Here is a 14,826-nt window from a genome sequence, read left to right as displayed (position 1 = left end):
CTTGCAAGTCTGATTTTCCTGACGATTGTATCCCCAGGGCCCAGCATTTGTAGAAGTAACATCAACAAATACTTATTTTTAAGTGCCTACATCATGTCAGGCATTACTGTAAATCCTAGATTAAGAGCCTAGATTCCAGGAGGGCTTATCAGGAGGGGCCTTAAGAATCAAGAACTGGAGTTTTAGCCAAAAGGCCTCTTCTTCTCCCTAGTACTCAGCTGTAAGAATTGAGGTTCCCCTAATCCAGGTAAGTGAGGTGATGCTATGTTAAGATTCACCAATAAGAATTACAGAACCTAAGGCTCAATTTAGTGATTTATTCATAAGATCATGGCACAAGCAACAAAAGTATTGTTTAACTGTGTACAAACAAAATGTCATAAAAAGGCCAGTTCTAAATGCACCGCTAGAGTAACCATTTCCAAAAATCACAAGATCAAAATGTTTGGCAAAAACAAACAAACAAAATCGTTCCATTTGTAAGGTCAATATTCATTGCCTAGGTTACACTCTTTCTCAGTTATATTTTAAATCAGTATTTTTAAGGATCAAGTTTGCTTAGAGAACTAAGCATCTTAAAAAGTATCTTCAGCAAAGCTTTTCACTTATGACAACTATTATGATCTATATTCTGTACGGATGGTCACTGAAACGCAAGGAGCGGGTGACTCACTAAGGGTAGAATGCTGCTGTGCTAGACAAGAGGCGCCAAGCCCCAGTGGGTCTGATCTTAATCCCTACCCACCTCCCACTCCTCCCCTCTCCGCCCAACATCCCTCCCAACGCCCGCCCAGGCCTCTTCCTCCGTCAGACCCTGAGCCCCTCGCCCGGTAGAGGCCGCAGGCCTACTACATATACCGGGGGTGCTCCCGCGCACGGGCCAGCGTTGAACCTAGGCTCCCGGGGAGGCGAGCGGAGTTCCCACCGCCCTCTTCTGTGAAGCTCGCGGCGGCGCCGAGCTCGGAGGCCTCCGGGACGGAGGTGACAGTCACACAAGCCCGTGCCTGCTGCGCCGAAATGTGCGGAGGCGGCGCCGCCAGAGAGGAAGGAGGGCCGCGGCGCCCCCTGCCCGCACCCCTCCCGCTGCCACACTGGCCCGCGTGTCCTCCAGAGGGCCGGGCGTCCCACCTGGTCACCGCAGCCGTGCCTCCTGGCCCCTCCTCCTGCCGTCCCTCCCCGGCCGGAAGCCGGAGTTTGCCGCCAGCGGGAGTGGGCGGAGGCTGGCTGGGTGACCTCCTCTAACCCGCCCCGGGACGCTCCTGGTACCCAAGGTGCCGGCGCAGGTGGGATACGGGCAGTTGTCCCCGAGCGAAGAGGGAGTCCCCGAATTCGAGCTTCAAAATGCCCAAGTTGATATCATTACTAATGACAAGAGCAAAAAAGAAAACATAAACGGAAACCCCTACGATAGCCCCCTCCCAGGCCCGCTTTGGCTGGCGGAGCCACCCAGCCTGTTTTGGGGCCGCTGGCAAGGTCGAGAGAGGGAGGGCGAGAAGGAGGCTCCGGGCCGACTCCGGAGCTAACCGTGACTCTTCCTGGTGACTGCTCTGGTCCTGGCCCAGGGGTGGGCGTGCAGGGGCGAGGGGATGGCCACCACTCGCTCCGGGCCCCTCAGAGCGTGGCGGGGAGACGCGCACCGGCCAGAAGGCACCAGTATCGGCGCGGGCACCTCCAAAGCGGGCTTTGTTCCCGAGAAAACTCGTCCCTTATCTCCCTAGCGCTTCCCTCCAGCCTGCGGCCCAGCTCTTCACCCGACTTTTTCCGGGGAGAACGGGCACCGGCGCAGTGGCCTCCACTCGGACAGCCACGGGGCTCCAGAGCGGCCATGGCCTCTACCTAGGAGCGCAGGCCGCGTTCTCGGCGCCCAAAGCCGGCCGGCCGCGCCAGGCCCGCCCGCGGCGCCCGGGTGCTTGGCCCACCGCCTGGCGTGCGGGGCGCACAGCCGCATCCCGCCGCTTTGGTCCTGCCCACAGCCCCGGGTACCTCTAGCCTGTCCGGTGGGGTCAGGTCGCTGCGGCCGTGGCAGAACCCGGCACCGGTTCTGTATCACAGCTTCCAGCGCATGCCCCGCGACGCTCCTCCAGTTACCCAGGCGTCTGTAGTCCCATCGGAGAGTGCGGGGACAGTGCCCTGGACGACTGTGCCCGGAGACCAGTCAGATATCATTAACAACACCTTCCTTTCATCGTGTTTTATACCTGCCCTTCTGTACTTGCGGAGGATATGGTGACAGTTTTTCTAAAAAATCTTTGTTGTGCCTCCAGACCAGTGTGCCCTTCTACTGGACATCTAGTATTTATCTGTTCCCTGGAAGCGGTGACTGCAAAGTAGATAAATAAGAGATGGAAAACCTGGCAGGATTTCCGCCGGTCCTGTCCGCGAACTACATGTCCCAGGAAGCCCTGGCGCCGAGACGCGTGTCCACTCCGCCATCCACTTGGAGAAAGCCTTACTCAGCTTGGTCAGACGCGCGGGGCCAATCCTTTCCACCCTGCACCTTGGGCTGGAAGCTGAGACGGATTCCCCAAAGATGCTCCAGTTGCAGGAGCGAAGCAAATTTATCATTGTCCCGAGGAAAGGGAGCAGCGTGATTCTTACCCGTTTCAGTAGAACGACTGGCATCCTTCAGCTGCACAAGCCAGTGCTCGGGTTGTGATTTTCCTGGGGAAAGTGGAGACCCGCACGCCTGCTTGCGCTCCTGCCCTCCTCCTGGAGCCAGCCGTGTTTGCTGCTGCGATTCGCCAACGCGCCCCTCCTCTAACTGCGGCCGGTTCCGTCTACCTCTTACACTTCATTTATCTGTAGATCATTTGGATAGCCCGTCTTGTAAATGTTTAGCATTTCGGTGCTTTACTGCTTCTTTCTGGGGGCATTTCCAGCACTTGCCGAGACCGGCGAAGGGAGGCGACTGTGCCCGGAGAAGAGCGAAATATGGGGACCTGGTCTAAAAGCAGCTGTTGTCCTTCCCGCACGCTATTTCTATATTCAGGCGGTGGATACATCAGGAGATAAGTAAGTCGAGAAACAGCTCCGTTTTGGGATGCAGTTAAAATTTACTGTTTCTTCCTTTAAGTTTTATCTGCCCATGAACTCGATTCTCCACAGCAGTTTAAATTCCAGATATTTGGGTGGTATCTACATCTGGTTTAACAGTCTTTGCCCGTCCTAACCAATCTTTCTCTGTAGCTTTAGGAATAATTCCGAATTAGCTCCTCTATTTTGATAGGGATTCCCACATGACTAGAAAGACAAAGCTCCTGCACTTTGCTGGAAGTATGACTTCTAATTATTTTTGCATAAACTGCTATAAGGAATTTAAATCCAGTTGTTAGAAACTTGGTTGGTTTCATCTTTCTCTAGTGCTGCCCTCTGGTTCCAAGTAAACATCTGCAGGGAAGCGTGCTTTGAAACTCAAAAATCAAGCACTGTTTGAAACTATAGAGGGAAAGTATCAGGGTATGAATCTTCTATGTGTTTCCAGCACATATTTTTTTAATTCCATTGAATTCAACAATTAAAATTTTACTCAAAACTTATTTGTAGAATTCACATACTTCTTTAATGATTGTCTTTTTTATTGGTGGATGCCGACCATGTATATTTTGTAGGAAAAGAAATCTTGAAAATAAGTTTTCCAAAGCAAAGGAAGTTTATAAATAATACAGTGGGGAAAATAAATACCATCCTAACCTTAAGAACACTCACCCCACGCCCCACCCCCAAAAAAACCTTCTATAAAGTGTCACTTATAGATAATGTACACTACCTCCTGGCTTTTGCCCATAGCTGAGCATGATTTATAATACTGATTTTTTCAAAGAATCCTTGAGATTTTTCAAAAGATCTTTAAAGGCATCATTTAATCACAAATTTCCAAATGTGATGGCATGAAATAAGTAGTAGGTCAATAAGAATATTTTTGTATACGGAATGCATAAATATATTCTATGTTTACATAGTTTAGTAGTCTTAACCTATTTCTTTGCGATTTTCTAATGAAACTGTTTTACATTATCTTGGTCTTCGTCATCCTTTTTTTTTTTATCTCTGATCCATCATATTCATTCAGATATTAAAAGCATAAAAGAGAAGAAGCAAGTATATGTTTGGGCAACGGGACATGGAGGAAAATAGTAAAGTTCACATACTGCAGAACATAATCCTTGTGTATTTGTTCCTTAAAATGATATGTTATTGTTCTTCCCATCACAGGTTCACATCTTCTCCAGGTGAAAAAGTGTTCCAGATTAAAATCACAGCACCAGATGAGCAATTCACTAGAGTTGGAGTCCAAGTTTTAGACCGAAAGGATGGGTCCTTCATAGTAAGATACAGAATGTATGCAAGCTACAAAAATCTGAAGGTAGAAATTAAATTCCAAGGTCAACATGTGGCCAAATCTCCATATATTTTAAAAGGTAATTTGGAACATAATTTTAAAACACTATTTGAATACAATGATACATGTTATTCAATCTAACAAAAACAAATTAGCATGATATTTATTTTTTTACTGGAAGAAAAAAAGATTTTCTTACTTGAAAGATAAATTGAGAATCCTGGAGAGAAATGCAAGATTTGAATGGAAATTATAATTCACTGAAGAGGAAAAAACATTTTAATAGAGAATTTGCTCGCTGAAGACATTAATAAGAATAATCAAGTTAAATATATGGTCATAGATGACACTTTCTTAATTGGAGGTATATGACTTAAGTAACTGATAAGTGTTAATGAAATTGATCACTTCAGGAAGACAGAGGGCTTGAAGCAGAGGGGGAAAGTTGACTATTTTTTTTTTGGTCTTTGTTCCAATATTATTTTTTCAGAAAAATTATCTGATGTTTTCTTTTACAGGATGAGTGTGGCTTTATTAGCTAGAGGCATATCCTTCTCTCCCTTTGAAGATAGTACCCTAAAACAGTGAAAAAATAGTGTAAATCTTCCTTGTTACCCCTCCAAGAAAGGCAAACATTTTAAAAAGTGTCTAGGTTTCTTTCCCACATTTCACCAGGACCACATGGTATAATATAACCTGCTAAACCTTATAAAAATATTCCATCGTCAACTACTGCCTGGGTCAGGCAGGAATCTGAGAATTACAGAAGGAAATGACAATAAAATCTCAATTTAGATTCTGCTATATTATGTTAGTAGTATTTCTATAAACATATAATTAATTCACTATAATATTGATGAACTATTTTGAACATTACCTTTGTTTTTTAATAATTATTTTAAAAATAGCAAGCATATTAGGGATCCTTTATTTACTTGTATTGTTGTTGATAATAATTTATTCCTTGAAAAAAATAACTTAGATACTTTAAGAACCTATTTGTATAATAGACCATTGAAATATTCATTTCATATCACTTTTGGCTTTCACCAAAAGTAGTATATTCCTCTGATATTCTTTTACCAATGTTCAGTTATTCTTAATTATAGAAAACATAAAGAGTGATGCACTATAATAGCCACTGTGAACAGAAAATACGCCCATTGACTTTCTTTTGAACTGGTGCAAAGCGAGCCTGGGTGAAAATATTACTTTACTGTGAAGAGCTGTCAGAACAGAAGTTCGACTTTCTAGTGATGTAATAAAGAATGTTTTTCTTTTAAAATATTTTTATATCAAAATGCCCTTCCTATTATTATCTAGGCAAAATTTGTGAATCCTATAATAGATATTTGTTATGTGTTTCAAATGTCATGAAAATACTAATGTGTCATTTGTTACTTGTGTATAATTAGGGCCTGTTTACCATGAGAATTGTGACTGTCCTTTGGAAGATAGTGCAGCCTGGCTACAGGAGATGAGGTGCCCAGAAACCATTGCTCAAATTCAGAGAGATCTGGCACATTTTCCTACTGTTGATCCAGAAAAGATTGCAGCAGAAATTCCAAAGAGATTTGGACAAAGGCAGAGCTTGTGTCACTATACCTTGAAGGATAACAAGGTACAATTCATAATTGAAGTTTATTTGTTAGTCTTAGTGATTTTTTGTTTTGACCGCTTGGCTACAACTAACTACATAGTTTTATTAAAAATCATTCTGAGGATCATTGTGATAAGATTAACCTCAGTGAAGCTTGCCAGTGCTTTTTGACTAATAAACGTTCAATTCTCTTTTAGGTTTATATCAAAACTCATGGTGAACATGTAGGTTTTAGAATTTTCATGGATGCCATACTACTTTCTTTGACTAGAAAAGTAAGTATTTTCTTTTCTATGTGTAGAAGACAGTTTAAGCCCAAGTTTTACAATATAAATTTTCAAAATAAAAATAATTACAATATCAGAGTGTTTTATTCTGGGGCCTTATTATAATACTATTTTGAAGTTTTATGTCTTGTGAAATAGCTATATTAATTTCCTAGGGCTGATGTAACAATGTACTAATTGGGTGGCTTAAAACAACAGAAATTTATCCTCTCACAGTTCTGGAGGCTAGAAGTTCGAAATCAAGGTGTCAGCAGGGCTGTGCTCCCTCTGAAACCTATAGGGGAGAACCCTTCCTTGGCTTTTCCTGACTTCTAGTGATAGCCAGCAATCCTTGGCATTCCTTGGTTTGCAGCTGCATCACTCCATTCTCTGCCTGTGTCATCGGATGGTGGAGTGTGTGTGTCTGTTTGTCTTCACCTTTTCTCACAAGGACACCAGTCATACTGGATTAAAGCCTCACCCTACTTCAGTGTGATCTCATCTCATCAACAACCCTATTTCCAAATAAGGTCATTCTGAGATACCGGGGTTTAGGACTTCAGCATATCTTTTGGGGGGACACACTCAACCAATAACAATACCTTAGAGAGGAAAATGCCTTACAATAAAATTATTTTTAGTTCTCTACCTACTTTGAGTCCAAAGAAGACTGCCATATTCTGAATCCTGTTCCTTGATATAATGTGCTTCAGCAGGGTTCTATAGAGTACTTGACAACAATAGTAAAATGGCTGATATGAAAAATTATACCATCATTTCTACCCATTGCTTATTAGCTATTTACTGAATATCTTGGTTGAATTACTCGTGGAAGATCCTAGTAACTTTCTTAAGAAAGCATTTGCAGTGAATTAATTCTGAATGTGAGTAGTTATATAGCATTGGTATCCTGCCTCCTTTAAGCTAAGACATCGGAGTGCTGGCAATTCTTGTTTATCCATGTCAATCTATGGAAAAATAAGAATGTTTTTCAGGACTCCAGTTTCTCAAGATGCTTTCAAACTGACCAGTACAGTTCTTGCCTAAATAATATATCTCTTATTTTACAAATACCCCAAACATTTTTTTATGGCTCAATAAAACAGGTTCTTTCAACATGTTTGTGCCAGTGGAGGCAGTCTAGCTTAGGAAGTTGTGTTGAGCTTCCTAAATTCAAATCCTAATCCTATCACCTACCTGGGTTGTATTTTTAAAATAGAAACATCTGGTTTATTAACCAGGAACTAGAGTTAAGAGTCTCAAGTCCAATGTGCTGTGCTCGCTTCGGCAGCACATATACCAAGTGAAATGTGTTGTAGTTATTTTCTAGTAGTTCTCTTTCTCTCTTAGATTATTTTAGAGTCTCTTGGCAGTATTAGAACAGAGATTACTTTTGTCATTTCATCCCTATTGAGGCAAGTCTATTGGCCCATTTGGGCACCCTGGAAAGGAAATCTAGTATGCTTACACATAGAACAATATTGTGAAAAGCTATCCCCACTATTCAAATCAAGGCAATTATCATTACCTGAAGCTTGGCCTTTCATTTGGTACACTTTCTAATTTTTATTGTGTTTCATTGCTCACTGGGTAGTCAAGTTGTACTGCAGGATAGACTATGACATCAGTATGGCCAAGGTTAAAAGGCAGGTAAGTGCCACCCAGGAAAGAAACCAATGCATAGATTCGTGTGGCTAAGAACAGCCTACAGGCCTACCAGGCTCAAGTGGTCCAGCATTTACTTAGAGCAGAACAGAAGGAGTACAAAAGATTCATTCAGCCTCTTTCAATGCAGCCATCCCCCAGGTCCAGCAAATCCACTCCACAGCTGACCACACCTCTCACTTTTTGCTGCAGTGGAAGTTCTCTGAACTTTCCCTGTGGGGTCTGAAACACAGCAAGCGTGGGGGCATGCCAATGGGCCATTGACCCCTGTGTTTAAGTAGAACAAAAAGGGTATATTCCCACACTTACAGATAAGCCCAGCCTAGACTGTGAGGGCTCTTTATCTCTTGGTAAAGAAGTGTTCCAGGCCCTAGGCTATGTTATTTGGCCAAGAAAGAGGGCATGCAGGAGACTGCCTTTCACTACTCTTTTGATCAATAAAGGGCATAATCCATCCAACGCAAAATGTGAATAAATTCTTTCTCTTTTTTCTAGGTGAAGATGCCAGATATGGAGTTTTTTGTTAATTTGGGAGACTGGCCTTTGGAAAAAAAGAAATCCAATTTACACATCCATCCAATCTTTTCCTGGTGTGGCTCCACAGATTCCAAGGATATCGTGATGCCTACCTATGACCTGACCGACTCTGTTCTAGAAACCATGGGCCGGTGAGAGACGGGTCGAAGATGACCCAGAGCCTTGATTTTCCTTCTGTGGTGAGTTCTTTTCCAACAGCCTTTGTGATGTGATGGTTTGGGAGGAAAATCTCTTGCACTTTCTGTCTTCCAGAGTAAGTCTGGATATGATGTCTGTGCAAGCTAACACGGGTCCTCCCTGGGAAAGCAAAAACTCCACAGCTGTCTGGAGAGGGCGAGACAGCCGCAAAGAGAGACTCGAGCTGGTTAAACTCAGCAGAAAACACCCAGAACTCATAGATGCTGCCTTCACCAACTTTTTCTTCTTTAAACACGATGAAAGCCTGTATGGTCCCATTGTGAAACACATTTCATTTTTTGATTTCTTCAAGGTATGACATCATCTATGGCCAATCCTTTTTATTTTTCCAAATAGAGATGACCCTTGAACAACATGGGTTTGAACTGCACGGATCCATTTACAGGCAGATTTTTTTCAATACATAGCCGGCCCTCTAAATTCCCAGGTGTTGTTCGCATCTATGGATTCAACCAACTCCACATCAAAAACAGTATAATGGTATTTTCACCCAGAGTTGGGAATCTGCAGATGCAGAGGGCCAACTGTATGCATTAATCTACACTATTTTATATAAAGAATCTGATCATCTGCAGATTTTGGTATCTGTGTGGGTCCTGGAACCAATACACCATGGATACTGAGGGACAGCTGTTCTTTTGACAGAGTCAAAAGTTATATGCAGGATTTTGACTGCACTAGGGAGGGGGTAGATTCAGTGCACCTAACCCCCATGTTGTTAAAGGATCAACTGTTATCTGCATTTGGGGGAGGGAAGTTGAGGCCAGTAAATTACAGGGCGTGGGAAAGTTATGCACAAAACTTAGTGACTGTCAAGGTATGAGGCCCCAGAGACTGGCTTGGCAACCTGGGTCTGTACTCAGTACCCGCCCCTAGCATTAAATATACAAAGGAATATTTGGGTCAGGGGAGAGCTAAAACTTTTTCCCCAACTGACCCTCAACATAAGCACATTTCAGCTCTAAAACCTTTTTTATCAGTAAATACATGTAAGTGATTTTAGAAAAACTTCTCCCTAGAGCCATAACATAACAACAGACCAAAAAGAAGAAATAAACCAGGTGTCTCTTATCAGGCCTTCTGGTGGGAAAATGAATTGAAATCCATCCAAATGGTCTGCCTGGGAATTCTGGGCATTGGGAAGTGTTTTCTGGATCTAGAATGTAGATTGCTCTTTTTTCTCGAGGAGCGATCCTTTTTCTAACAACTCTGCTTTTTATGCAGTAGAACACTGCCCTGTTCACTTGATCACTGAGTAGTTTTTGAAGTTTCACGTGTTGGGAGAAAAGTGGGCAAAAGGTAGCCATCTATATTCTAGGTGGGAAGAAGACAAGATATTATTGAGCTCTGTGTTGTATATGGCCGAATTTTGTTTTTGTTTTTTTCTGATGAGTTACGTGGCAACAGGTAGACAAGTTGAATTGTCAGTGTTTCCATATGCATATCACAAAGATTTTTTAAGGAAATGGTTAAAACCAAAGAAAGCTAATGCCTGCCATCCCTCCTCAGAGGTTGTTCTGTCATGCCTTTGCTATCTGTTGAATTTGCTACAACTAAAGACTGTTGATTGCCTCAGTGCTATGAATTCTTTTAATCATAGATGTACTTCTCTCAGAGCTTATTAATTCCCTTAAGACTTGTGTGTATTAAAAGGTATGGTTAAAAGGGCATAGAGTGTGCCAATGTCAGATGCTCAGATGAGACCAATAAAGTAGAGGGATTACAAAGTCACCATAAATCTGTCTTTCCTTAGGTTGTAGTCTGAGGACAGCAGTTTTACTATTTTATTTGCTGCTTCAATATTAGACTTGTAGCCCCTTTGTGAAATTTAGGAGAACATCAAAATAAGCATATCATATAATAGCACTTACTAAGTGGTGAAAGCACAGGGCAAAATCTGGCCAGTTTGTATCTGAGGACAGTGAGGCTCTTTGTGTGGAAAGGAGAGGAAAATAAAGAGAGTAGGAAAAAACGATATTTAATGGAGGTTCTCATACTTCACTGCTGTTTCACAGCATAAGTATCAAATAAACATTGACGGCACTGTCGCAGCATATCGCCTGCCATATCTTCTAGTCGGTGACAGTGTTGTGCTGAAGCAGGACTCCATCTACTATGAACATTTTTATAATGAGCTACAGCCCTGGAAACACTACATTCCAGTTAAAAGCAACCTGAGCGATCTCCTAGAAAAACTTAAATGGGCAAAAGATCACGATGAAGAGGTAAGGTCACTCCCCTTGTATCCCAATATCATCAGTTCGTTTTAAATGTCTTGTGCTTGGAAAGCATTCAGGATGCTCAGATGTCGACCCTTACCTGTAAATGGGAAGCCATCTCCCCACGCATAGCACAATTCTTTCAGGATGAACATAGGTGCGCAGCTTGGATTAACTGTCCAGTCTGCTCATGAAACAAAAAACTAAACCTAACCTTGAGTATGTTCTCTCTTTTAGTCAGGTTGATCTGAGCCTCAAGTACTCCCTTACCTCTACTAGGAAAATGAAAATTAAGATTGCCAGCCGGGCACAGGAGGAAAAACTAACTGTGCTATGGATTAAAATGAAGGATTGCATGAAATAAATTTTGAACTAATTGCTAAAAATTTTTAAGACAGTGCATTGAGCTTCATCCTGCATGTACTTTATGAAGTCATTGTTACTTCATTTAATATGTACCTTTTCTCTCCAAGAGAGAATTAATTCTAGAAGGTCTAATATGACTTCTTAAACTTTCAAGTCTTAAAAACCTCCATTTACATTTGAACAAACATACTCTATTAAATTTTCCCTGTACCATGAAAGGCTACTCTCAAAGATATTTTTCCCACTGTTGTTCCACTAAAATGTACTCTGAAGATCGATTTTCATGTCTGCATGGGAAAAAATATGTTTCATTAAAGGATTTTTTTTTTTTGTTTCCATAGGCAAAGAAGATTGCAAAAACAGGACAGGAATTTGCAAGAAATAATCTCATGGGTGATGACATATTCTGTTATTATTTTAAACTTTTTCAGGTCAGTATTTTCTAAGAAAATAGACATACAACTTGTAATGTTAATAGCAAATAATATTCCACTTAATAATTTCTAAAATTACATTAAAATAAGGAGATAAATGTATACCTCTATGGGCAGAAATCAGGGATGAATGTTAAATAATAATGAAAATAGTAGAAAACCAAAGATTAGCTAATGGAGAATGCTATAACATTAAAGGGAAAGTATCAATGTTAGAACTATGTAGTCTGTGGTTAGGAAATTGACATCTGATCCTGCAAAGTTACTGAACTTGGATGTATATTTTATCTTTGTACAATACTGCTGCTGCCTTACCATTTCTTTGTCTACATAGTGCAAAGTATGTTTAGAACTGTTGTGCTGACCCCATATGAGCCATGACTTCTCTTGGAAAGTGTTTGCATGGACCTAAGCATTTAGGGATTGTAATCAAAGCATATCTGACAATTTGAAAGTTTCCTTTTTTAAAAAATGCAACAGTAAACAAGTAATTTGCTAATAATAGTAGTAGATCTAAATTAAACGTTTTTTAAATCTCAAAATTTCAGATGTTGGGCCCCATACCTTGGGCTTTGCTACAAAACTGAGTTGGTCTTTTTTCTGGTCTGCACTGGCCTCTTCCCCTTTATAACCTTTCCTAGAGGACGGTGAAGGTATAGAGAAGGTGAAATATGTAAACCGAAGGAGTGGGGGGATTTACTATCTAAATTACTAAAGATCTACAGGGTAGTGTTCATTCATTCAACTCGCATATACTAAAGCATAAGCACCTAGCTGGGCACAGAGGGAGCACATAATGAATGAAGATGGTGACCAATGCTATGCAAGCCATGGTAGGTAAGATGGAAATAGTCTCTGTCCTCAAATTTTCTTGGGAAGATCATGTACACAGTTATTTTTACTACAAGGCAAAAGGAGGTAAAAAAATAAATACAAGTCATATAAATGAAGGATGAATAAGGAGATCACATAGAAATAGGCAGCCAATGTCCAAGGACAAGTACCTCTCAGAAGCTCTGTTATTGAGTGTTTGAGAGGAATGTAGAGGTGTTTGCATATTGCAACTTGACATATGTGACTTAAGTGGACCATATCATATTCTAGCAAACTCCAGCATAAGTAATTTGGTAAATGTACTTTAAACATTACATAAGGAATGCTTTTGTATTGTTGTCTCTATAGGAATATGCCAGTTTACAAGTGAGTGAACCCCAAATCCGAGAGGGCATGAAGAGGGTAGAGCCACAGTCTGAGGATGACCTCTTTCCTTGCACGTGCCTTAGGAAAAAGGTAACAAGAACTGACCAATGTCAAAGTAAAAACTAACTTGATCCAAGTCTTCGTTCATTCCTTAAGTCATTCAGTCAGACAACAATTATTTGAGTTTCTCCTGGAGCCTCCAAGCATTCATTCTACCACAGAGATATAGTAGGTAATAATAAGGCAAAAGAAAGAGAGCTAAGATGCAGCTAAATAAGAGCTCCCAGCAAAATAGAGGAAAACCTTTTTTAATGTGAGAATTTAGATCACATGATATTTGAATACATGTTTAATGTTTGAAAAATATTTTTACGTTCATCATCTAATAGCCTCATCTTCCCGTGAGATAGGGTCAGGAAAGTTCATCATTCCAATTTAGAGATGGAAAAATATATAACCAAGATTATTCATGTTCACAGATTATTCATTGAAAAACAATCTCCGTTGATATCACTCCATACTAGAAGATTCATATATGGGCTTGTCAGGCTAAAAAGGAACTTAGAGGTCATCCAGTAACATGCCTTCATTTTACAGTTAACAAAACTGAGCCCAAGGAACTTAGCTCAGAATCATCTAGCTGGATTATAGCAAAGCAAGGACCAAAAATAAGTCTCTCATCTTCAAATAGTATGTATGGTTGTGTATAAAGATAGAGGAGGGTTGTTTTCATTATAGCTAATTTTTGTTTGTAGGATCATATATTGTATAAAATTGTGTTATATATATTTACACACACACACACACACACACACACACACACAATACTACTGCACACACATTACTGGCTTGACATTTTTATACCCTCATCATCATGTCTCTGAATGGATAAACTCAAAATTGTGCTATTGTAACCAAAAATGAGAAGGCAGGTTTGGCAATTATGTCTGCCTTTCAAGGGGATTTAAAAGGAATAAGGTAACCACAGGCTCACTGGTGTAGTGGAACCAGCTCATATAAGCTTATGATTGTTAAATATTTAGAAATTTTGCACAGTGGTTAAATTTTGGTAGCTTGGAATCTACTTGGTGGGAGTATTTATACCATGACAACAGCACATGCTACAAATCAGAGTTTTGTTTTTGTCTCGTTTTGAGAACTGATTGCCACTAACTAGCCCTCAGAAGTGGTACATCATGAACCTTTACCCCTGACAGTGCTGCAAGGCCATCAAATTAGTTAAAGCCAGTAAGAAAACTAAAATTGCCAGAATCGAAGGTACCCTTTCATTAAGTTCATGATTTGGTATCAGAATGTTTCTGATACCAAATGAAACTAGGCAGCTTCCTTTCTCCACTCTTCTTCTTCTTTTTTTTTTTTATCTTTGTGATTTTGAGGCCTGTCAAATGGTTCTACTGATTTATAGAAGTTAGGGGTTAGAATGATAGCTTCATGTATTTCTTCTTTATTGTCTACCCTAGTCCATCACTGATACCATTCATGACACAAAACCCTTTATAATAAACCCCTAGATGTTCGGGTTCCACATCAGTAGCCCTATAAAACACAATGTGCTTCTACCCGTAGGTGATTCCAAAAATAATCCTCGACCCTACAAGTCTCAAGTAACTTGACTGTTTTTCTTCTTTCATCTTTAAGGGATAACATTTTATAGACTAATGTAAGTCTTCCTGACTCATATATGACTTCTCAATGGCTCTAAATATTTTACTTCTTATTTTCAGACCAAAGATGAACTCTGATTTGCAAAATACCTTCCCTTCAAATAATGGTGCTCTGAAGACTCTTCTTAACTGAAAAGAAGAATTTTTTTAGAATATTAATTCTGTGGACAGTATAAAATCTATGTGATTGTCTGGGTTAAGAAGATATGTTTCTTATTATGCAGTATTCTCATGACTGTCCTTTAAAGCACATTTTTAGAATTTTATAATAAAATCACTTTTATTTTAAAGAGCTGTGTTATTAGCTATATTTGGAC

General features: G+C 40.6%; 2 protein-coding genes across 10 annotated transcripts in view; one reads left to right on the top strand and one right to left on the bottom strand.

Annotated features, from left to right (window-relative positions):
- Positions 1-2,345, bottom strand: part of BIVM (basic, immunoglobulin-like variable motif containing) — a 53,169-nt gene extending 50,824 nt beyond the window's left edge. For 3 of the 9 annotated variants that reach the window (XM_039849298.1, XM_039849290.1, XM_039849294.1), the window contains exon 1: positions 1,984-2,345. The gene's annotated coding sequence lies outside the window, so the exon portion shown is untranslated. Of the gene's footprint in view, positions 1-858; positions 1,087-1,128; positions 1,215-1,983 lie in introns of those variants that run through there. The other 6 variants (XM_039849291.1, XM_039849295.1, XM_039849292.1 and 3 more) reach the window with 5 other exon arrangements.
- Positions 2,346-2,456: 111 nt separating this feature from the next.
- On the top strand, positions 2,457-14,799 carry POGLUT2 (protein O-glucosyltransferase 2). The gene is made up of 10 exons (XM_039849299.1): positions 2,457-3,012; positions 4,213-4,418; positions 5,755-5,960; positions 6,137-6,214; positions 8,366-8,538; positions 8,660-8,897; positions 10,621-10,830; positions 11,532-11,621; positions 12,807-12,914; positions 14,570-14,799. Exons 1-10 carry the CDS (start codon positions 2,831-2,833, stop codon positions 14,585-14,587), a joined length of 1,509 nt encoding a protein of 502 aa, XP_039705233.1. The 5' UTR covers positions 2,457-2,830; the 3' UTR covers positions 14,588-14,799.
- The last annotated feature ends 27 nt before the right edge of the window (positions 14,800-14,826 follow it).

The sequence above is a fragment of the Pteropus medius genome, unplaced genomic scaffold, assembly GCF_902729225.1.
Source record: "Pteropus medius unplaced genomic scaffold, Ma_sr-lr_union100, whole genome shotgun sequence".
In the NCBI taxonomy this organism is placed as follows: Eukaryota; Metazoa; Chordata; class Mammalia; order Chiroptera; family Pteropodidae; genus Pteropus; species Pteropus medius.
Note: the sequence above shows the minus strand (reverse complement) of the source record. Positions and strands in the feature narration are given on the sequence as shown.